This window comes from Diaporthe batatas (assembly GCF_019321695.1).
Source record: "Diaporthe batatas strain CRI 302-4 chromosome Unknown Contig00005, whole genome shotgun sequence".
Taxonomy (NCBI): Eukaryota; Fungi; Ascomycota; class Sordariomycetes; order Diaporthales; family Diaporthaceae; genus Diaporthe; species Diaporthe batatas.
The window spans coordinates 1,902,359-1,922,883 of NW_025408552.1; the positions used below are offsets into that span (position 1 = coordinate 1,902,359).

Below are 20,525 nucleotides of genomic sequence, written 5' to 3' on the forward strand. Positions count from 1 at the left end.
AGACCATTTAAGCCTGCAGGCTGTCTTGCCCGGATTGTAGATAGAACCAGGCAGAATGTTACACATACAGCATTGGCAGTGGCGGCTGAGATGTCATATGAGGGCCCATGCCGTTTGGGTGGTCTGATCTGTCTCTACACGGCCAAGATCCCAAGGTCATGCTGTTATAAGATGAGATGTCTGCAGCAGGATGCCCTGCAGAGTAACCAGGTCTTCCTACCACAACAGTATCAGCATGTGAAAAGACTATGGGCTATGTCACACCCATACACCTTACCTTCATCGGACCCCCATTTGGGGCGCATCACTTGATATTCCCAATGTTGTGCAGAGGCGAGAATGTGGACAGTGTGGAGAGTAGTTCCTCCGAAGGCACATCAATGACCTGTGAAGCTGGAGTGTAAGATGTGTGGATAGAATGTACAATCTGTGCTATGTTGCACACCATGGAGCACAAACCCAGCAAACTCAAGTCTGCCGGCCCGCCCTGGTAGGATACTACCTGTTTTTTGACTGCTTCCGTTTCTGCTTCTCCCTCTCGTACTCGTTTGCCGCATGACCTTCCTCGCCCTGGATTTCCGCCACGATCCTCTTGTACTTTTTCTCGTACGCCTCGTCTCTCTCCTTCTTTGCCCTGAGCTTCTCGCGTGCTAGGAAGTTGGCCTCCTTGCGAATCGCCCGCATCTCGCCCTTCTTCTCCTTCTTGTACTCCGCCCGCAACTTGGCACTCTCCGCCCGCTCTCGGTCCGGGTCGTAGTGCTTCTCGGGGTCGAAGCCGTCCTCGAACTTGGGGACAAACGTCTTGATGGCGAGCGGCTTGTGGTGATGCAGCTCGAGTGGTCTCCGCGACAGAGCCGCCACCTTCAGGGCGCGGGAGAGGTGTGCAATCGCCTTCTCCGCATCCTGTAGGAGCGCGTCCGGAAGATGCTGTCGATTGGGCTTGGACGTTAGATGCTCCAAAGTTCTGAGTGCTGGCTCAAAGGTTTCGAAATACGAGGGCTTCCCAGCCCACGTCTCAGAGGCCGCCAGTATCACCGATATGTTGGTGCTCAGCAGTGCGACCTTCCTCTCGCCCGAAAGCTCGCCTTTGGATGCCCGGCAGTCATCGCAGCTGAGTTTGCGGACTGCAGTCTTCTTTGCGCCACCAGTTCTTATCACGGGACGTGGTTCGTGTACTGGAAACAAGCCAAGCCTCCGTCTGGGCTTTTCGGGTGCCAGGGCACAAATGGTGTTCAGTGTAAAGTTCATGACCTCTGGCACATAGCGCTTGGCAAGCTTCTGATACTGTAAAGACTGAATGCAGAGGTAAGTCCCCGTGGCATAGTCTGCCAGGCTGCTAGGGACCTTCTGGCCCAGAAATCGCGCCATTGACAGCATTGCCGGCGTGGCGACTTGGTGGAAATGATCCGACGTGGGGAACATAGTACCAATGGCTGTCAAGACATACAAGTCCCCGACTTCAAGTGCCAAGGGTCGTTGCTCTCCCATATCCTCAAGATGCGACCGGAATTCTTGTGCAATCTCGACCGGGAACATCTTGGCTAGAGAATGGACATGCCGAATCACGTTCTCTAGCGTGGCGTATAGGCTGTCGTCAGAGGCTGTGCCCAGGTACGCGATGTGCTGCACCAGGGCCCTGGCGAAATTGCCCAATTTCTCCTTATACTCACTCCGGAGCTTGGGATGATACAGTGCTCGGATACGTTGAATGACAGTTGGTTGTTTAGACAACGGGATTTCCCGAACGACGTCCAGGAACTCGGAATGGCTTTGCGGGCATGGGAAAGTGTACGGTAAGCCGTCGGTTGTGTCCGTGTCGCCAAATTTGGTTTCCTTGTTAAAGATGGAATCTTTCGCCTCGCTCTCCGTAAGAAGCCCTCTCGTGAATTCATCATCCTCATCGTCTTCGGCTGCTGCACCCTCGTCTTCGCTCGAGGTGAAATCGGCGTCGTCAATTTCACCCAGGTCCGAGCCACTCGCCACTAAGTCGTCTTCGATCACAAAGTCGTCTTCATCGTCGAAGCCGAGTTCTGTCGCAGTCGGGCGTGCTTTGATGCCCTTGCCAAGACCGAAATCAACATCCTCGCCGTCAGTCCTGATGATTTCGAATGCAGGCTTGTTGTCGCTGTTGATGGCCTCGGCCTCTGGCTCGCTTTCTTCTTCCTCTTCCGAGTCGCTTACTTCCTCACCTCTCATCCGCTTCAGTCTCTTTTCTTCCAGTTCGCGTAGCCGCTCGGCCTCCTTCTCTGCGATTTCTTCGTCTGTCTTCGTCCTCATCGTTGGCTTTGCTCGCTTATCCTGCGTCATTTTTCTCACTGCGAGATCGTAGTCCTTTTCAAAGGCCTCTCTGTCCAATCCCGCGACAGCCGGTGGCTTAACGTCGTCCTTTGTGCCGTCCAATGGCGTCTCGGGATTCTTCTTCATACGTTGACCCATGAGGAGTGACCGAATGTCGGCTGTCTCCTTGTCCAGCTCCATTCTGAGGTCCTCATCATCCTCCTTCGCAGCTTGGCGTTCGTACTTGTGGAATTTTGACTTGGCGATAACTTCCTCCATGACCTCCTTCTTGGACTTCTTCCTCTCCGGCTCCTTCTCGTCACCTTCTTCGTTGGCTTCCACTTGATCTCGCAACCGCTTCAGCCTCTTCCGGTTGTGCTCTTCCAGGTCTGACATGTCTGAGCCGTCGTCGGAGAATTCTTCATTGAAGTCGTCCTTGAGTTCCCCCTCCTCGTCGAACTCGAAAGCCTTCCCTCCGTGCGTCAGAACCGGCTCGTCGTCATCTTCCAGGTCGAACATTGAGGTCTTTTTGTGCGCTTTCTGCTTCTCCAACGCGAATCGCTGTGCAGCTGCCGCCTCGGGCGTTAGGGTCGGGTCGCCCTCACCAAACCGTCTGTCGAAGATCCCGCCGACTCGGTTTTTCCTCTGCATGTCGACCAGGAGCGTCTCCTTCAATCTTTGCTCGCCCAGCGCCTTTGCCATCCCAGGACGCCCCAGTATGCCTTTCTTCGAGTCAGGCTTATCGGTAGTCACAGCGAACTTCGGGCCTCGGGCGTTTGTCTTGAACTGAAACGGATTGAACTGTTCGCGGATGTTCTCAAGGGCGGCGCCACGCTGGAGGCGCTTCTCGTTGCGTGCTCGTCCATCTTTGGCGGTCGCCTTTTTCTGTTTCTTCGATTGCTGAGGCCCAATAATTCCCTGGTCTCGTAGAGAGGCCTTCAGCCTCTTGAGTTGTGAGGCAGGCATGATGTCGAAGTTTGGGGGCTTGTGTGAAAGCCTTGCGTGGTAATGCACTTGTCGGGTTTGATTATAGAAATTTCGAACTGCTTGGTTGGAGTCGTCGCCAATGCTTATCTTATCGATTAATTTTGGCGGTGAACGCCCTCCAGGCGGCAGAATGGGAACTAGTGGGCAGGCAGGCGCTACCCGCCCTTTAAGTGTAATTCGCTACCTACTCACGTACCGAAGTGTAAGCCGCGCTGCAGCCCAGCTTCACGGCTGAAGCAAAGCACCAGACAAACAGCATGTCGTTCCTCAACTATGCGCGCGACGAGCGCATGGTGGTGGTGGGACTGACTGCGGCTTTCGTGGGCGTCGTTGCCACAATGCGCATGCTCCTCCAACAATGGCGCGACGGAACCGAGATCAAGCCGCAGCAGCCTACCACGCAGTACATCACGCAAGAGACCGAGGACTCGCTCAAACCAAGCACCCTGGACATGCTCCTGGGCCATTACAACTTTGCGATCCGCGAGGTCGCGGCCAAAATCGTATGCGATAGAGCCGTCAACGACGGCGAGACGATCGACTACTTGCTCTGGGGAATCACACGGCCGGACTACGACGAGCGCATGAAGAACCTGCGAACACTTGCCTTCATAACAGACCCTCGTAAGAATCTCCACCTCAGCTGGAGTACTGGTAAGTGCCGGGGGACCAGGAATGCATCACTGCCCAGCAGAAGCAAGACGCAGAGGGCTTCTGGGTGGACATAATGCTTCTACGCATCCGGCACTTATTTTGTTACAACAGACCTGGCAAACCCTGGTTGAGACTAACCCAACGTATAGAAAGCCTGTCGAAGCTCAATACCGGGCGCGCCTATTCTGCGTTTGTCCGCTCTCTTGAACATTGCCTCACCGACCGCGCCCCGCTGGAGAAGCTCGACGACAGATGGTTTGATGAATATGGGCTTCGCGACATGGCGGAGAAGCTCTGCTTCATGTTCATCTCGCAGCTCATGCAGAAGTATGGGCCAGACAAGTTCATCCAGGCCGGCATCGTAGAGAAGTGGTTAGCGAAACAGAACTGGGGCGACAGGCCTGAGGAGAGGGAGCACAACTTCTTCCAGTACATGTACAAGACGAATAGGATCGTCGAAATCATCCAGAAAATACAGCAGAGTGCTACCGGCCGGGATGCCCTGGAAAAGGCGGGGCTTATGCCGAAGACGGTGTCGCAAAGCTTCGACGTGTTTGCGTCGATACATATCGAGACGGAGATCCTGGACAGCGACAACGCAGAGCCGACGCCGCGGAACATGGAACAGAGCCCTGAAGAGCAGAGGATCAGACACCGACACCGCGAGGCCATGGTACTCAACGACGGGACGAGACCATTAGGGAGGTCGGATATCATCGAGAGAGAGCATCACACGCCACCACCCTGAGGAAGTATGCGGACAAGTCTGTGGTTATCTACTATTTAGCTACTTGAAGGCAAGGCCGATTCCCGGGGGCTCGCTGTGTCCAGGCATACCAAGGCTCCTCCGGAGCCGTAACAAGCACAGTGATAACGCGTCTGTCGAGGATAGACCTAAAATGGAGGGCAATGAGGTATCGAGAGATGAGAAGGGCTACTCGACCGCTGGCACATTGTTATTCCAAATTAACGGCACACAAGGAGCGACTACGCATGTCGAGAAGCGGTTGGAAATTGGTGGCACGAACAGCCCTGCGATGAGCCAGGCGGACTCAGGGGTTGGGAGCAGCTCGAACTGGAAGTGGATGTCCACGAAAATGGACAAACCCGGGCGCCGATAGCGTCAAGAAAGTTCTAGGGCAAGGCCGTCCTGTCCGAGGTTGGCTGGTTGGAAGTGATCTCTGAAGCGCTGTAGAAGCGTAAAAGAAAATAGCGTAAAATAAGATAAAATATCGAAACCAAACAGGTAGCATTGTACCGGACTTGGAGGCCAGGTTGGACAAATGCTGCCGACTACGGCCGGAGGAACGCGGACCCGGATCGGCCTCGATCCACAGGCATACTCGGTACACGGACGATGGCGGCGGCGTTGGTCCCTAGGGTACGTACTGTGGTACTAGGCATCTTCCGAGGACACCAGACCGTGTTGGGCTGGGGCACCAGAAGGTCATCATCTTGGGCTCAAATCAATGTGCCGGATCACTGCCCGAGTTGGGCGCCATTGTCAATGAGGGTCAATGGGTAATCTCCGAGTTGCCCCAGCTGGGCCAGACCCTGTTCCCATGCAACATGCATGTGGTGGTGGGGTGCGCCGGGTCGCCTAAGGCAAGTCTACCTGGTTAGGAAGTAGGTAGGGCCCAGGGCCTGGGCACTGGGGTGCAGGGTGCAGACCATTCTCCATTCAGCCGTTGTGGGTGGTCCCGTCTGCAGGGAAACGTCCGCCATCCCACGAACGCCTTGCCCGGCTATCTGCCCGAGTCCTGATTGTCAGATTGTCCTGAGCTGTGCGATCGACGCCTCACATCAGAACAGATGTACTCCGTACTCCGTACACAGTACCGTACCTGTTACTGGGCAGTGGGACAGCCCTTGTTGGGTAGCATTCTGTCATTCTAGATGAGAAGAGTTTGCCGACGAACCGGCTTCGCAGCTCTGCAGCAGACCCTTCTCCTCATTAACCGCCGCGCACGAGGGAGATGACGGCCAGATGGGGGAAATTGAACGAAACCATGTACCTGCGTGATCCTGGACGCTGATACGACGTGCCACCAGCATCGAGAAGCATGCCTCTTTCTGCAACTGCACCACTTAGATCCCTCACACCTATAGTACCATACTTTAGGACACGGATGCACGTCATTGAGAGGGGGGGCGGGCAGAGACAAGAAGAAAAGATTGTGGCATGTGTGTGTGTGTGTGCTCGTATAATATTAAGGGACCAGCTCCCCATGGCATGTCTATCTGTCACAGCTAGCTGCTGGTGTTATTGTCCAGACAGGCATCCCGCATCCCGCATCCGGCCTGCAGGCGCCTTGCATATAAACAACCACCCCTCCATTTACACGAGAGCAGCGACCGCGACCGCGTTCGCCTGCCACTGTCGGTGGTTTGAGTCCTTGTTTATACCTGGCTTTACTCCTCCTTGGTTGAGCATCGCCATCCCAGCATCATCGGAACACAGCCCAATACTACATCCTGTCCGAGGGCACGAGCCAGACGTTGGATCGCCTGAAGTCAATCAAAAACACACAGACCTGGGAGACGGCGCTACGGAGAGACACTTGTCTTGCAAGCCCAACCTTGGGAGCTAAAGGTCGGGAAGGGGAAGCTTCAGCAAGAGACATCCTTGCGGGACCCCTTGGCCCTCGCTCAGCCCAGCAGTTGAAACTCAACCTTACTGTCGCCTCTCCCCAGTTTTTGTGTCATTTTCCGCGACACGAGCAGACCAGCTCTATCAATCAACACGAGCTGGGACGGCCCGCGTTAGCCTGAGGCTGACAGTCGCGTCAGGAGCGTGTCGCTGCCTGTTGCCCTTGGGATCCCGGCTCAGAAAGAAGTCCTGTCCAAGGGCTGGGTTTTTCAGCGTCTGTGACTCTGTGGCGCCCCCCCCCCCCCCCAAAAAAAAGGAGCAGGGTTATAGGGGCAGTTTTGGGGATCACGCTGGGGCTGGATTGGTAAATGAGATGAGTGATTGAGTATTACACGACAAAGCTGAAGGGACTGTCCAGCCAGCCAGCCAGCCAGCCAGCCAGCCAGCCAGCCAGCCAGCCAGCCAGCCAGCCAGCCAGTACGAATTCGCCGCCTCCTTTTGAACCCCCCCTCCTTCCCCCCACCATGGCGTCCGCTGGGCAAACCGCAACCCTCCTCTCCTCCCCTGCAACCTCGTCACCACAACAAGCACACTCTGCCCTACCAGCAGCACCCCGGGCCCTTCGACATCCGAACCGCAAGCCCTCAGCACTGGGCAAGATCGTGACCGCCTCGACCCCGAATCTGAGCGGCCTCTTCTCTGCCCACTCCAAACTCGGCTCACTGCCCTCGCTGCAGCGCAAGGCCTCACAGGCCACCTTGACCTCGACTTCTCTCGCCGCCGTCCCCGATGCCACCGAGAGCTACGCACTCGCCTCCCTGAACGACTCGCCTTCGCGCAAGGACAAGATGCCTCCCACTCCCAGGGCGGGCGCCCCCGCTGGGGACGACCTCGCTCTGGGGGACGAGGTCGATGTGCCCGGCAACATGCGCGGCACCGTTCGCTTCCTCGGTACTGTCGACGGCAAGAAGGGCACTTTTGCTGGCGTCGAGCTGCACCCTGACTTTGCTGCACGGGGAAAGAACAACGGCGACGTAGACGGGTATGTTCCCTCCGCCTCCGCCTCTGCCCCTCCCCCCACCTTCGAGCATATGCCATAATGCTCTCCAAGGCTAACGCACCCTTTGCAGCATATCTTATTTCGCCACAAATATACCCGGCGCCGGTATCTTCCTCCCTCTGAACAAGGCCGTCAGGCGCGAACCCTCCTCAGCCAGCATCTCGACCACGTTCCCCAAGACTCCTAATGGCCTCAAGGCGGGCACGCAAAATTCTACAAATTTCACACCGCCGACTCCTTCGTTGCCGCAGTTCTCGAAATCAGTCGGTCCCGGACGTCCACCCAGTCCATTGGGAAAGAAATCCAGGCCGTCATTACCACGGCCAGAGTCGCCAACACGAAAGCTACAGATGACCCCTGCCGGACGCCCCAGTATCGGCATCGCGACACCTTCTGGCAAGCCGGCTCCACGATTTGGCAGTCCGACACAAAGCAAGTTCTCCAAGAGCGTGCACAGTGCCATGGCGCCAGGTGACCCGCCCAAGAAAGGGATGCTACAGCCAAGCCGCAACTTCAGTGTGGGGCCGCGTAGTTCATCAGCGCTTTCGGGGCCCACCGCAGGCTTCACCACAGACGAGGAAACAACACCTGTCATGAACGGAAGAGCATCGGCCCTCAAGTACAGGGCTCCGTCGCGGCAGGCCGGCGGCCAGGATGAGGAGATCGAGCGGTTGCGGGCCGAGTTGGAGGATCGGGACAAGCAGCTCAGGGAACAGGCAGCTACGTTGGCAGACATGGAGAACAGCCTCACCGAGGTCCAGAGTCTCATGGAGCAAGCTGAGATGCCCCCGCCTCCGAGTCGGAAGGACAGCCTCGGCGACAAGGAGACAGGCGAGCTAAGAGCACTGATCCGGGAGAAGAACGAAAAGATCGCCATGCTTACGTCCGAATTCGACACGCACAGGGCCGATTTCAGAAGTACTATCGACACACTGGAACTGGCAAGCGCAGAGACGGAGAGGGTGTACGAGAAGCGTATAGACGAGCTGATGCAAGATATACAACAAATCCAAGAACGTAATAGTGACGTCGACGTGGTCGCGACACAGCTGAAGCAGCTGGAGGAACTCGTGCAGGAGCTGGAGGAAGGCCTCGAGGATGCTAGGAGAGGCGAGGCCGAGGCCCGTGGGGAGGTCGAGTTCTTGAGGGGTGAGGTCGAGAGGACAAGGACCGAGCTCAGGAGAGAGAGGGAGAAGTCGGCCAGTACGCCGAACGGCACAGATGGCCAATCCAACGGGGATAACTCAACACTCTTCAAACAGCTGGAGCAGAAGGAGGACGAGATCCGCGGGCTCAAAGCGATCATCCACTCTTTGGGCAGAGATTCGCTACCAGACGACGCTGATAGATCGCAACGACCGCAGCCCCACCGGACCGTGTCGCACGAGTCCCGGTCCAACGCAGATGACCGTATCGCACGCGAAAAGCTCGAGCGTCAGGTCGCAGAACTGCGAGCCGCGCTGGACGAGAAGTCGAGCAAGGAAGAAGACATGGAGCATGAGATGGAGGCCCTTAGAAGGGGCAGCAGTGCGACCTTGCACGGCACCTCGACCATGGCGCAGCGCTCATCTGTGCGTGACTCTCGCGACACAGTCGTCCTGGCCCAGGAACTGGGGAACCGCTCACCAGAGCAACAGCAGCCTGGGCAGAGGCGGTCGCATCAGCGGGCGCACACGCTGGACACGATGGTCGAGAGCGACGCCTTGTCCTCGGTCACGGAGAATAGCACTCTCTGGTGCGAGCTGTGCGAGACGTCGGGCCATGACATCCTGACGTGCACCAACATGTTCGGTAACCCGCCCGCAGCGCCGCCCGAGCCCTTGCCGACCCCCAAGGTCCCGAACCAAGGTGGCCTCGCACCACCTCAGACGCAGGAGCAGGACGAGTACAAGGTGGCCCCGTTGTCACCCCGCCTGCCCGCAGCGGATGAGCCGGCCGGGCGCGTGTCCGAGCCCGTCAAGATGATCCCGAACCTGAACGACCCAGGCCCGGTGGCGGGCAAGGAGTCGGGCGTCATCGACCCGGAGGCGTGGTGCGCCCTGTGCGAGAAAGATGGACATAATAGTGTAGACTGTCCGTTTGAGGATGCCATATGATTATTCTCATGGGTTACCGGTTGTCTGACCTACCATTTTCATCTTGTTGCGAGCGAAATTCTGATAAATGGGATGACAGTATGAGAATATGATGGCTGTGGCATGGTCTCTTTTATCTTTTGGTGCGTGCGGCATTGTCCAGTATCATTAGCACTCCCGGCCTTATCGAGCTGGCGTTTCTCAGGGGCGAAGCGTTGTGGATGTCTGGTGTTTTTATGGGACCACGAAAATACCTAGGTAATACATTAAATGTGACTCATGTCTCGATCTTCGATCCGGTGTTCTGCTGCATGTTTGCAAGTCCTCCCTGCTGCGAGCGGTGAGATGCCCAGGTGAAGCATGGTCCAGAGGGTTGCTGGGCCCTGAAAGCTTTAAGCAGACATTGGGATTTTTGTGTTGGACCGTGAAGTACTTAAGGTTGGTTTAAAGTAGAATGCGCTCATCATAGGTTTTGGATATAGGTAGAGGGCTGATTAGCCCTAAGGACTTGGATCTTGTCTTCCCCTATCTATGACCTTGTCCTCCCCTACCTATGTGGCCCAGAATTTCATCCTATGTTTTGTTTTTGAAGTGGGATATTCGCACAACCCCCTTTGGATCCTTACATAACCAATCTGACTAATTAGGGCTGCAGTTAATTAGAGGACTTTATTCAACCTTGTCCCTAGTGCCCAAGTCAGTGTTTTTACTCCCTCCGCACCACACCTAGTAAACGCTAGCAGTGTTAATAACGATGAGGGTACTTAAGTATGTAACTAGATATTAGAGTGGTTATATAGTTAAGCGCAAATTGCGCTTAAAACACTACTAGCTTAAGCCGTTGTATGGGTTGTTTGTATGTAATTCTACCTTACTAGTAAGGATATAGTGGGAAATGTTAGGGCGGTATAATTAGTTAGATTGGTTGTGTGAGGATCTAAAGGGGGTTGTGCGAATATCCTACTTCTTGTTTTTTTTCTACCACCTACTTGCAAACAAACATCTAGGCCACAAGTTTCGACCACAACTACATTTGACACCACCTCTCTCAACAATCATAATTGTCTTATATGAAAGTATAATGCACCGCTTTCTGATATCAAGACAGTTCTCATAATGGACGACCAAAACAAGACGCTGCTACTCCCCGAGCTGATCGAGCGACAGTCCCAGGCAAAAGAGCGCTTGAAGGCGACTCTAAGAGACCTCGCCAACGCCATTCGACTCATAAGACTGTATTCTCTTTGCACTGTTATTGACACTATATTCCTTTTTTTTAAAAAAAAAAACGCTGGGTCCTGAGCGTTTACCACAGTATAAAGGTGCCACATACATTTTATATGTGTGGGGATTAAAAATGAATCCACCTCAACTTATAAATGAAATCCAGAAATGAAACGATCGAATCCATTCGAACAGCATAGCGGATAAGCTGTTCAACACTGCACAGACAGTTTGCAAGAGCCGCGATACATATGAGCCGTGTTCAGCTTACTATCATCACCGAGTGTCTCATACATCACACTAAGTACATACCTACCTAATAAGTACCTAGGTAGCTTGCCGAAATAATACCAACTTTCCTATGGGCGTTGGCATTCAGAAGTAGTCTTTCATATGTGGTTTCGCTTCTATTCCGTATACATCTAAGGATATATATGGCGCCTTTATACGGTGGTAAGCACTCAAGACCCAGCGCTTAGAAAGAATACGATGCCGATAACGATAGTAATAATACGATAGCTACCTAGGTATGGTGGTGTAGAATGAGGATCCAACCTTCTTTAGAAGTTCGACAGAAGTTAAACCATTTACTAATTTAAATGGACCATGTCAAAGCTTGTTTCAGAGGAACAAGTCCCAAAAGATCATGTCTAAAGACAATGTAAACTATTCTGCAGGAGGTAATTGTACAAGTAGTTGTCCTGTAGGAAACACCTAAAACATACTACCATCCAAGGCTGTCCTATAGGAGGCTGTCCCGTAGGACGTTGTCATGTAGGAAGTTATAAAATTCTCCATCCCAGCCTATCTTCGCATACAATGTCAGCATTCTTTCGGGGGGTGTGGGTGGTCTTCGCTTGCGACATCGAGATTTCTACATTCTCTCCTGCTTGTAGCATGGACAGTCAGTTCACTACATATGTGTGAACTTGAGAGTGCTTACCACCGTATGAAGGCGCCATATATGTCCTCGGACGTATACAGAATAGAAGCGAAACCAAATATGTATGAACTTGAGGTTTTCAGAGGGCGTAATACGTACGACCGTCTCATACATAGCACGAGAGGATAGACCTAGGATTGGTGTGCTTGCTTGCTTGATTGAGAATTGATTCCAGTGGTATTCAATTGAAATGGACTTTTATGATCACCATGGCTCCCAAGCACACAATCCACCAGTGGTCAAACTATCTGCGCTGAAATATTCACGCTTCCTAAGCTCCTCTGAGGCACGAAAGACAGAGTGGTATCTGGCTTTCCTGATACTTTAATGCCACAGGTTATTTTCACGTAACCACACAAGTAAAACAGAATTAGCAAGACCTATGAACGCCCCCCAAGAAATATCCATTGCCTTTTTGTACTGGCCGGCCTCTACCGTTCCACCATCTAGACTTCATCATCTACAAAGGCTTGCCCTTGAGGAACTCAGACCACCGACGGACCTCAGATGGGATGCCCTCGGGCCGGGGCAGCTTCTCGCTCATGCACTGGGCGAAGAGAATCGCAGTCTGGTTGTAACAGTAGAGTCAGTATGGCTGTCCCGCCTAGAAGAAGGCATGTGCTGCTGAGGAATGACAACTCACCTGTGGCTCCATGAACAGGGGCACACCGAAGTCAACAGCGTTCCTCCGCATAACGTAATCTGTGTCCATTGTAGTCTTGCCTCTGGCCAGGGCAAGGTTGAACACTCCGCGGATATCGTACTTCTTGAACACATCACGGAGAGCCCGCTTGTCCTCCTTGGGGAACTCAATCACCTCAACCTTCACATTGTTCTTGGACGTGGACTCAATGAACTGCTTCACCTCGTTGTCGGCGGCAAACAGCTTATAACCGAGGGGCGACAGGTAGTCGACGATCTTGGTGAGCCACTCCTTCTTCAGCTCACCGCCAAAGAGGAGACCCTCGCCTGGCTCTGGCATGCGGAAGTTCATTGCCGATTGCATGCTGGCCCAGTAGGCGTCGACAAGGTCCTTACCGAAGCAAGCCATCTCACCCGTGGAAGCCATCTCAACGCCAAGGAAGGGGTCGGCGCCGGCAAGACGGGTCCACGAGAACTGAGGAACCTTGGTGGCGAGGTAGTCGCGCTTGACAGCCATAAGGTCGGTGGGGTCTGGCACCTGCTCGCCGACGAGCGCCTTGGTAGCCACGTCGATGAAGTTTGTTCCGAGGACCTTGCTGACGAAGGGGAAGGATCGGGAGGCACGCAGGTTGCACTCGATGATCTTGAGCTGATCCTCACCACCCTCGGGGTCCTGCGCCTTGATGATCTGCATGTTGAAAGGCCCAGTGATCTTCCAGGCCTTCGCCACTTTCTCGGCGATTTCCTTGACCCGTGCCATGATCTTGTCATCGAGGCCCTGGGGAGGCAGGACAAGAGTGGCGTCACCGGAGTGAACACCTGCTTGCTCAACGTGCTCACTCACGGCGTGCACGATAAGCTTGCCCTGGGAAGCAACACCATCGACGTCGATCTCTTGTGCACCTTCGATGAACTTGCTGATAACAACAGGGTGATCAGGCGACACGTTGCTTGCAGCCTCGAGCTTATCCTTGAGCTCGTCCTTGCTCCTGATCACAGTCATCGCAGCTCCCGACAGGACGTAGGAAGGCCTGACAAGCACGGGATAGCCGACTTGCTCTGCAAACTTCTCAGCCTCTTGGACGGAGGTCAGCTCCTTCCATGCAGGCTGGTCCAGGCCAATGCTGTCCAGGATCTCGGAAAACTTCTGTCTGTTTTCAGCGCGGTCTAGATTCATGAATTAGCCAACTGCGGTGCTTCTGGAGCATTCCGACTCATGGAGAAAAGGTGCGGAGGGGAAGAGCGGTACGAACCAATATCCTTGGGATCTGTGCCGAGAACGTTGGCCTTGCCAGTCTCCTGGAGACGCAGTGCTACGTTTTGGGGCAACTGGCCGCCAACCGAAACGACGACACCGCTGGCGTTCTCCAGCTCGTAGATGTCCATCACCCTCTCGTAGCTGAGCTCTTCAAAATACAGCTTATCAGCGGTATCGAAGTCGGTGGAGTAGGTCTCTGGGTTGTACTGTCCATTCACATTAGCAGGTCGCCTTTGATGCGTCTTGGTATAAGATCTCTTACATTGATCATCACAGTCTTGTGTCCCATCTTTCGGAGGGCCTGCGTAGCGCTCACGGCACACCAATCGAACTCCACGGAGCTACCAATACGGTACACTCCACTTCCCAGGACGACAGTGCCCTTGTCTTCGAAGGTGACATCGTGAGTCGAGGCGTTGTACGTAGTATATAAGTAGTTGGTGTCGGCCTGTGTGCCTGCATTAGTTCTGCTACGATTTCTAAAGTGTTTCTAGAACATTTCAAACAGGAAGATGGGAATCTGTGACAGGTGAAAAGTGATGCTTACGGGGAACTCGGCGGCAAGTGTGTCGATCCTCTTGACCCATGGCCGGATGCCGTATTCCAGACGAAGGCTGCGGACCTTGTCTTCAGTACTGTTCACGGCGTTGGCGATCTGCTTGTCGGAGAAACCGAGCTTCTTCGCCTTGTGCACGATATCCTTCTTGAGATCCTCGAGACGGCCAATGGCTTGGAGCTCCCTGGTCATGTCAACAATGTTCTGCAGCTTGTGAAGGAACCACTTGTCAATCTTGGTGAGCTCGTGGACCTTGTCAACGGAGTAGTTCTCGTGAAGCATGGCCTGGCCAACGGCGAGCCACCGGCGGTCAGTAGGGTTCTGGAGCTCAAAGTCGAGATCCTCGAACTTGTCACCCTGGAAACCAACGAACTTGGGGTCGACCTGGCGGATGGCTTTCTGGAAGGACTCCTCGAAGGTACGGCCGATAGCCATCACCTCACCAACAGACTTCATAGCACTGCCAATGTCGCGCTTAACATGTTGGAACTTGGCAAGATCCCACCGAGGGATCTTGGTGACGATGTAATCAAGAGAAGGCTCGAAGTTTGCTGTGGTGGTCTTTGTCACCACGTTGGGGAGTTCGGGCAAGCTGTGTCCAAGACCAATCTTCGCTCTGCTTGAGGTTAGTAGCCATCACCAAACATTAGGGATCTCACAAGGGGAGACTTGCGCCGTGTATGCCAGCGGGAACGCCTGCAGAGTTTGGAGTCAGTCATCAAGATATTCAAGGTGGCAATTTGAGTGAGATCAGGGGGAAAAGGGGTTTCGAGGAGGAATGAAATTGTGACCGGAAGCTGCTTACCGTCGCTTTGGATGCAAGAGCGGAGGAACGAGACAGACGAGCGTTGACCTCGATCACACGGTAGTCCAGGCCGTCCGGCTGCAGAGCATATTGGACGTTGCACTCGCCAACAACGCCCAGGTGACGGACAATCTTGATGGCTGCTGACCGAAGCATGTGGTATTCCTCGTCACTGAGTGTCTGACTGGGCGCGACAACAATGGAGTCTCCAGTGTGGATCCCCAGCGGGTCGAAGTTCTCCATGTTGCAGACAGTGATGCAGTTGTTCTCGGCATCCCTGACGACCTCATACTCCACTTCTTTCCAGCCCTTGAGAGATTTCTCGACCAAGATTTGGGGGGATAGCGTCAGCGAGCGAGCAGCCATGTTGCGGAGCTCCTCCTCGTTGTTGACGAAACCGGATCCGAGACCACCCAGAGCATAGGCGGCTCGAATGATCAGAGGGTAACCGATGTTGTTCGCAGCGTCTATTGCTTCCTCGACCGTGTTGACGGCGATAGACCTAGCGATGGGGATGTTGATCTCATCCAGGGCCCTCGCAAAGAGATCGCGATCCTCACTGAGCTCGAGGGTCCGGACGCTGGTTCCCAGGACCTTGACGCCGTATTTCTCGAAGATGCCCATCTTCTGCATCTGGACACCCAGGTTCAGGGCCGTCTGCCCACCGAAGGAGAGGAAGATGCCATCGGGGCGCTCACGCTCGATAACGTATGTGACATATTCAGGGGTGACGGGCACTACACAAGGCGTTGTTAGTCTTCATAGAACTCACTCAACCTCATGGCCGCCACGCGTCCGAGACAAGTCGTGTCGGATGAACTGATGGAGCTTCGCGTAATCGGGGGGAAAGCATTTACGGTAGTAGATTTCATCGGCGATGAAGTGGTTCGTCTGGATGGTTGCGATGTTGGGGTTGATCAGCACCGAGGCAACCCCAGCTTCTTTGAGAGCCTTCAGGGCCTGGGATCCTACAGTATGAACATATTATGTCAGTATATAAGTTCTTGTCATTACGTGCCGTGTGACTCATCTGACTCGACCAGTCGAGCTCCCCACACAAATTCACGATCTGGGAGACGAACCTGAGTAGTCGAACTCTCCGGCCTGGCCAATGGCAAGACCGCCAGATCCAATGACAAGGACCTTCTTGACGTCGACGCTCGCCTTGGGCTTAACCACGCCGCTCTCGAGGTACGCCTTTGGGTCTGGGGCGGACTGAGTGGCGGCGGCGGCCAGACATCTGGCGCTGCTCACAAAGTTGCGCTTCTGGACGAGCTGCTGGGCCTGGGCCTGTAACCTGGCAGAGGCATTGGAGGATGCAACTGTGAAGGTCCTGACCGAGCGGGCGGCAGGAACTGGGGCCCGTCGAGTAGCGGTTCGAAGGAGGGCGGGCGTTCGAGCAGCCAGCGCGATCGGCGCCATGGTGTGTGAAGGAGACTTGGGTGTAGAAAGGGACGAGTCCGGCGACGACGCTGGGCGCTGTTACCCAATTGCAGCTCTGGTAACCCTTTCCGTCCTCTTTATACCCAATTGACAGAGTCACGGAGTTGGAATCGAAAAAGTGAGGGTGTGATTCACACCAGGGACATGTGAACCCTGGGGGGCATTCTTTTTTCTGGCGGGGCGATAAGATGCTAGCATACCGAGCTCGCCCTATCAGTCCAGATCCAGGGCCAAGTTGGGAGCTCCCCTGTCCAAACTTTCAAAGGTCCCCGATTTTTCTTGTCCTCCGCTTGGCCCCGCCCCCCAGCCTACATACTGAAGTACTAATAAGTTACTATTACAGCTTGCGGAAATCTACCAGTCCACTGCACTGAGCAGAAGAGGAACGCGCCAGTTCCGCCCACCCACGCACCACGCCTTGTACTACTGCAAGCCCAGGGGCGTGGGCAGGGACCGGTCACAGACATGGTTTTTGGCTGATACTGTGTAGAAAAAAAATTTGAACCTCCCTCGTGCGACGGGGCTCCGAGGTAGGAGCAACACGTTTTCGGGCATGGGAAGTCCCGCCCATCGGCTCCGCCAGACTGGATCGAAGCATGGGGAAATGACGATGCCCGGATTGAGATGACTCTAGCGTCTCAATGACTCTTATTTTATCTTGGTTTGGGCTTTGGCAGAACAGGGTCGACTCGGGCAGTCGCGATCCCGTCCACACTTTTCTTGGTAATACCTACTGTGATAATAATAACAAGTATTCCATCACGGCAGGTATCTGCATCTGGCATGCGGTCTGCAGTAGATCTCCCACTACTGCCACTGGCAGGACTTCAGGAATGGACGCCGATCTTGGAGCTTCCTCGCTGCCCCCAAGCACTGGCAACGAGTTGCGCCAACCCAGAGCCCGTGGGGTCAATAAAAGCATCGGTATTCTCTCCTTCTTCTCCTTCTCGATCAATTGAGCGATCGAGCCCCCGGATCGTTCCCCGCTGCACATTACGTACTACTGCAATTTACATCTTGGTCCATGCTCGCGACAAGCCTTTCTGTTCTTGAGCCATCTTTCTTCTTCAAGAACGAAATCGACCTCAATTTGGCCATGAGGCAGACAGACCATGCATAATCCGCACTAATCTGCTCCGCTCCTTTTTCCTTTAATGCACTACTCAATCCAGATCTAGCCTCCGCGTTGGGATACCAGATTTGACCACCTCCCTCCGAAATACACGCTCTCCTGCTCCGTACACGCCGTATACGCGCCAACCCGCACCAACGCTATTTTCTTTGTATATTTCCCGCCTTCCCTTCTCGCGCGCATCCATACAGAGCAGCACGTACCATACCATACCATACCATACCGTATCATGGGTATATGCGCATCATGCCTGGGCGGCGGCCAACCACAGGATCCTGTCGAGCAGGACGAGGTTGAGTCCGGGCCACTGCTCTTTAGCGTCCCCAACGGGATGCACTACGGCAGCTTTGCGGAGCCACAGATGGCACCGCACACTGACCCTGCACGCGCTCAGCGCGAGACTGAGGCCCTGCAGCGGGTCGTCGCCCGCACCTCGGACGGCATGATGGATGTATATGACACAACAACACCCGGCGCCTACCCCCAGCATCAACCAGCCGTCGCGCGAGACCGTCAGGCACAGTACCAGTTCCTGCTCACCAAGGTCAGCAGCAACGCCACCTGTGCCTCTGTCGGCAGCTCGCTTTCTACGGACGACGACGACGACGCGCCCTCGCCCGGGGATTTCACACACATCAGGGCCGATGACAGGACAAGTCTGGTTGGCACCTTTAGGGAGGCTGCTGCGGCCATGGCGTAAAGATGCTCCAGGGTTGCTTGAGGGTTCTCAAAGGTCATGTTTGCCAAAAGTTTAGAGAAATGTAATCGACACGGAGCCAGACTCCAGACTTTTTGTTCTTCACAATCCTCTAGCCCAGTGTTTTCATCTCTTGTGACATGCACTCGTGATTTCTTGGAAATTTCTACATCTGATGCTGCCGCGCCCGGTTCCCACATCCATCTAGAAACGAACAGCCGGATTCCGCTCGATGAAGTTGAGGTCCACCTTGTGTCCGAGCAGCTCACGGATGTTCGAGATGCCGTACTTGATCATGGTCGGCCTCTCCAGACTCAGTCCGAAGCCGTATACCCGCATGTCCTTGGGCAGGCCCATGGGCTCCAGCATCTCGGGCCGGAACATACCGCTGTTGCCGATTTCCACGATCTTGTTCAGGCCCTTGTGGTAGCTGAAGATCTCCATGCTGGGCTCGGTGTAGGGGTTGTAGGCAGGCTTGAACTTCAGGTCTGTGATGCCCATCCTCTTGAAGAAGTCCTCCATGAAGGACATCAGGCCGCCCAGTGTCAGTCCGTAGTCGGCGACGACACCCTCAACCTGGTGGAACTCTGCTAAGTGAGTCGCGTCCACTGATTCGTTCCTGAACACCCTGTCGATCGAGAAATATTTCGCTGGCGGTGGCCGTCCGTCGGGGCCCTTTTGTTGGGCCAGCTTGTGCAGCACGGCTGTCGAGATGGCGGTCGTGTGTGTCCGCAGGACCAGCCTCTTCGACTCCTCCTCCGACCATGGGTATCTGTAGCCAATGGAACCGAACTTTCCGTTCTCGTGCACCGCCTTGATATTCTCCACGTACGTCTTGTAGTCGGCCGTGTCGTCTGGGCCCGTCGCCCGGGGAAGATCTGCCTGTTTAGGATCCGAGATGTAGAAGGTGTCCTGCAGGTCTCGGGCAGGATGTTGCTGCGGCACGAATAGCGCATCGAAGTTCCAGAAGCCGGACTCGACGAACTTGCTGGTCGGCATCTCCTGGAAGCCCATGTCGAAGAAGATCTGCCTGAACTCGGCCCGCACCTTGTTCAGCGGGTGCAGAGCTCCCGCTCGCTGGTCCGCCCCTAGTGCCTTGAAGTTGTATGGTTTGAAGGTTGCAGTCTTCCACGCGCCAGATTGCAGCATGTCCGCCGTGAGGTCTGTCTCCTCCTTGGTGATCTCCAGTGCAAACTTCTCGCCCTTTTGTATCCTAAAGTGGATGACCTTCTGCATCTTGACCAGCTTCCGCTTCTTCAGATCGTTGAGAATTTTGGCGTCGGGGAAGGTTTTTGTCTTTGCAATAGTCTCGAGCTGTTCCCTCGTCGTGTCCTTGATCGAGTCGGCCTGCAGCCAGTCAGTGTCAAGCCCTCCCCCCATTGGTAAAATCTAGAGGCACTCACAGAGGCCTTGAGCTTGCCATCGCCGGTTTTGGTGATCCATTTCTCCTTGAAGGCTTTGCCCTGGCCCATCTTGGTGACGTTCTTGTCACCAATGGCCTTCTCGAGGTCCTGGACCGAGAGGCCCTCAACAGCCTGTCGCAGCGCTTCAAAGACTCTTGCCTCGTGACTCCCATTCTTGACGATTCCCTCTGCCTCGGGCTCAAGGATCGCTTCGTCCTTCTCTATCGTTTGGTAGGTAACCATAGACCGTGAGGCAAGTTTGTCGAGTGCTGCCTTGATTTCTGCGAAGGCGCGGTCGGGGAAGCCTTCTTGGGACAGGATCGGGTCGGACTTGGACAATGCAAGGAGGATCTCCGAAGGGAGATCGCCAGACGACGCCATATTGTCGACCGTGAGTTGTAGATGGGCGGAAAATGATCGAGGGGGCGGGCAGAGTATCTGGGTATGTTGTAGGTCTAAAATGCTAATCCAGCCATTTTGAGTCAGAGCGAGGGTCCTCGGAGAGTCCAGAAAATGATCTCAACCCCTGCACGGCTGCAGGTGGGGGTGACTGTCTATACTGCCCGTACCTCTCTGCCCCTCCATCTAGCTAGGTACCTAGGTACGTAGGTAGGCACTGACTTAGGTACCTGGAAGTACGGAGTACCAACACAGCAAGTGAGATACGTACCTAGGTACGCTATTTGTTGCCTCACGATATAGGCTTAGGGGTCCCGTAGTCGACCGTCATCTAGGAAATCCGAACAGCTTCTCAAACCTGAAAACCACTTGATGAACCT

General features: G+C 54.6%; 6 protein-coding genes across 6 annotated transcripts; 3 read left to right on the forward strand and 3 right to left on the reverse strand.

Annotated features, from left to right (window-relative positions):
• Window position 1: 1 nt before the first annotated feature.
• Window positions 2-3,290, reverse strand: KVR01_004905 (snoRNA-binding rRNA-processing protein NOP14). Its single transcript, XM_044785090.1, has 2 exons — window positions 278-3,290; window positions 2-216 (listed from the first exon to the last, which is right to left on the reverse strand). The coding sequence occupies exon 1, from the start codon at window positions 3,241-3,243 to the stop codon at window positions 499-501; it is 2,745 nt and encodes a 914-aa protein (XP_044645350.1). The 5' UTR covers window positions 3,244-3,290; the 3' UTR covers window positions 2-216; window positions 278-498.
• Window positions 3,291-3,470: 180 nt separating this feature from the next.
• KVR01_005136 (uncharacterized protein) lies at window positions 3,471-5,231 on the forward strand. The gene is made up of 2 exons (XM_044784919.1): window positions 3,471-3,918; window positions 4,068-5,231. Exons 1-2 carry the CDS (start codon window positions 3,522-3,524, stop codon window positions 4,664-4,666), a joined length of 996 nt encoding a protein of 331 aa, XP_044645581.1. The 5' UTR covers window positions 3,471-3,521; the 3' UTR covers window positions 4,667-5,231.
• A 978-nt stretch (window positions 5,232-6,209) lies between these two features.
• On the forward strand, window positions 6,210-9,938 carry KVR01_005257 (uncharacterized protein). Its single transcript, XM_044787296.1, has 2 exons — window positions 6,210-7,550; window positions 7,639-9,938. The coding sequence occupies exons 1-2, from the start codon at window positions 7,033-7,035 to the stop codon at window positions 9,662-9,664; spliced, it is 2,544 nt and encodes an 847-aa protein (XP_044645702.1). The 5' UTR covers window positions 6,210-7,032; the 3' UTR covers window positions 9,665-9,938.
• Window positions 9,939-12,270: 2,332 nt separating this feature from the next.
• On the reverse strand, window positions 12,271-16,493 carry KVR01_004894 (carbamoyl-phosphate synthase (glutamine-hydrolyzing) CPA2; the record flags this gene model as incomplete). The annotated part of the gene is made up of 8 exons (XM_044793076.1): window positions 12,271-12,378; window positions 12,454-13,619; window positions 13,706-13,916; window positions 13,973-14,158; window positions 14,258-14,882; window positions 15,058-15,808; window positions 15,929-16,039; window positions 16,154-16,493. 8 exons carry the CDS (start codon window positions 16,491-16,493, stop codon window positions 12,271-12,273), a joined length of 3,498 nt encoding a protein of 1,165 aa, XP_044645339.1.
• An 853-nt stretch (window positions 16,494-17,346) lies between these two features.
• KVR01_005500 (phenylalanine--tRNA ligase subunit alpha) lies at window positions 17,347-20,246 on the reverse strand. The gene is made up of 2 exons (XM_044788609.1): window positions 19,747-20,246; window positions 17,347-19,690 (listed from the first exon to the last, which is right to left on the reverse strand). Exons 1-2 carry the CDS (start codon window positions 20,125-20,127, stop codon window positions 18,548-18,550), a joined length of 1,524 nt encoding a protein of 507 aa, XP_044645945.1. The 5' UTR covers window positions 20,128-20,246; the 3' UTR covers window positions 17,347-18,547.
• On the forward strand, window positions 17,876-18,346 carry KVR01_004939 (uncharacterized protein; the record flags this gene model as incomplete). Its single annotated transcript, XM_044787548.1, has 1 exon — window positions 17,876-18,346. The coding sequence occupies one exon, from the start codon at window positions 17,876-17,878 to the stop codon at window positions 18,344-18,346; it is 471 nt and encodes a 156-aa protein (XP_044645384.1).
• Window positions 20,247-20,525: the final 279 nt, after the last annotated feature.

Bases quoted from the DNA above. Each gene is read 5' to 3' on its own strand.
- KVR01_004905 (XM_044785090.1), bottom strand. From the start codon at position 3,243: ATGCCTGCCTCACAACTCAAGAGGCTGAAGGCCTCTCTACGAGACCAG.
- KVR01_005136 (XM_044784919.1), top strand. From the start codon at position 3,522: ATGTCGTTCCTCAACTATGCGCGCGACGAGCGCATGGTGGTGGTGGGA. The intron at 3,919-4,067 runs GTAAGTGCCGGG...CCCAACGTATAG, and splicing joins CCACCTCAGCTGGAGTACTG to AAAGCCTGTCGAAGCTCAAT.
- KVR01_005257 (XM_044787296.1), top strand. From the start codon at position 7,033: ATGGCGTCCGCTGGGCAAACCGCAACCCTCCTCTCCTCCCCTGCAACC. The intron at 7,551-7,638 runs GTATGTTCCCTC...CACCCTTTGCAG, and splicing joins AACAACGGCGACGTAGACGG to CATATCTTATTTCGCCACAA.
- KVR01_005500 (XM_044788609.1), bottom strand. From the start codon at position 20,127: ATGGCGTCGTCTGGCGATCTCCCTTCGGAGATCCTCCTTGCATTGTCC. The intron at 19,691-19,746 runs GTGAGTGCCTCT...GACTGGCTGCAG, and splicing joins ATGGCAAGCTCAAGGCCTCT to GCCGACTCGATCAAGGACAC.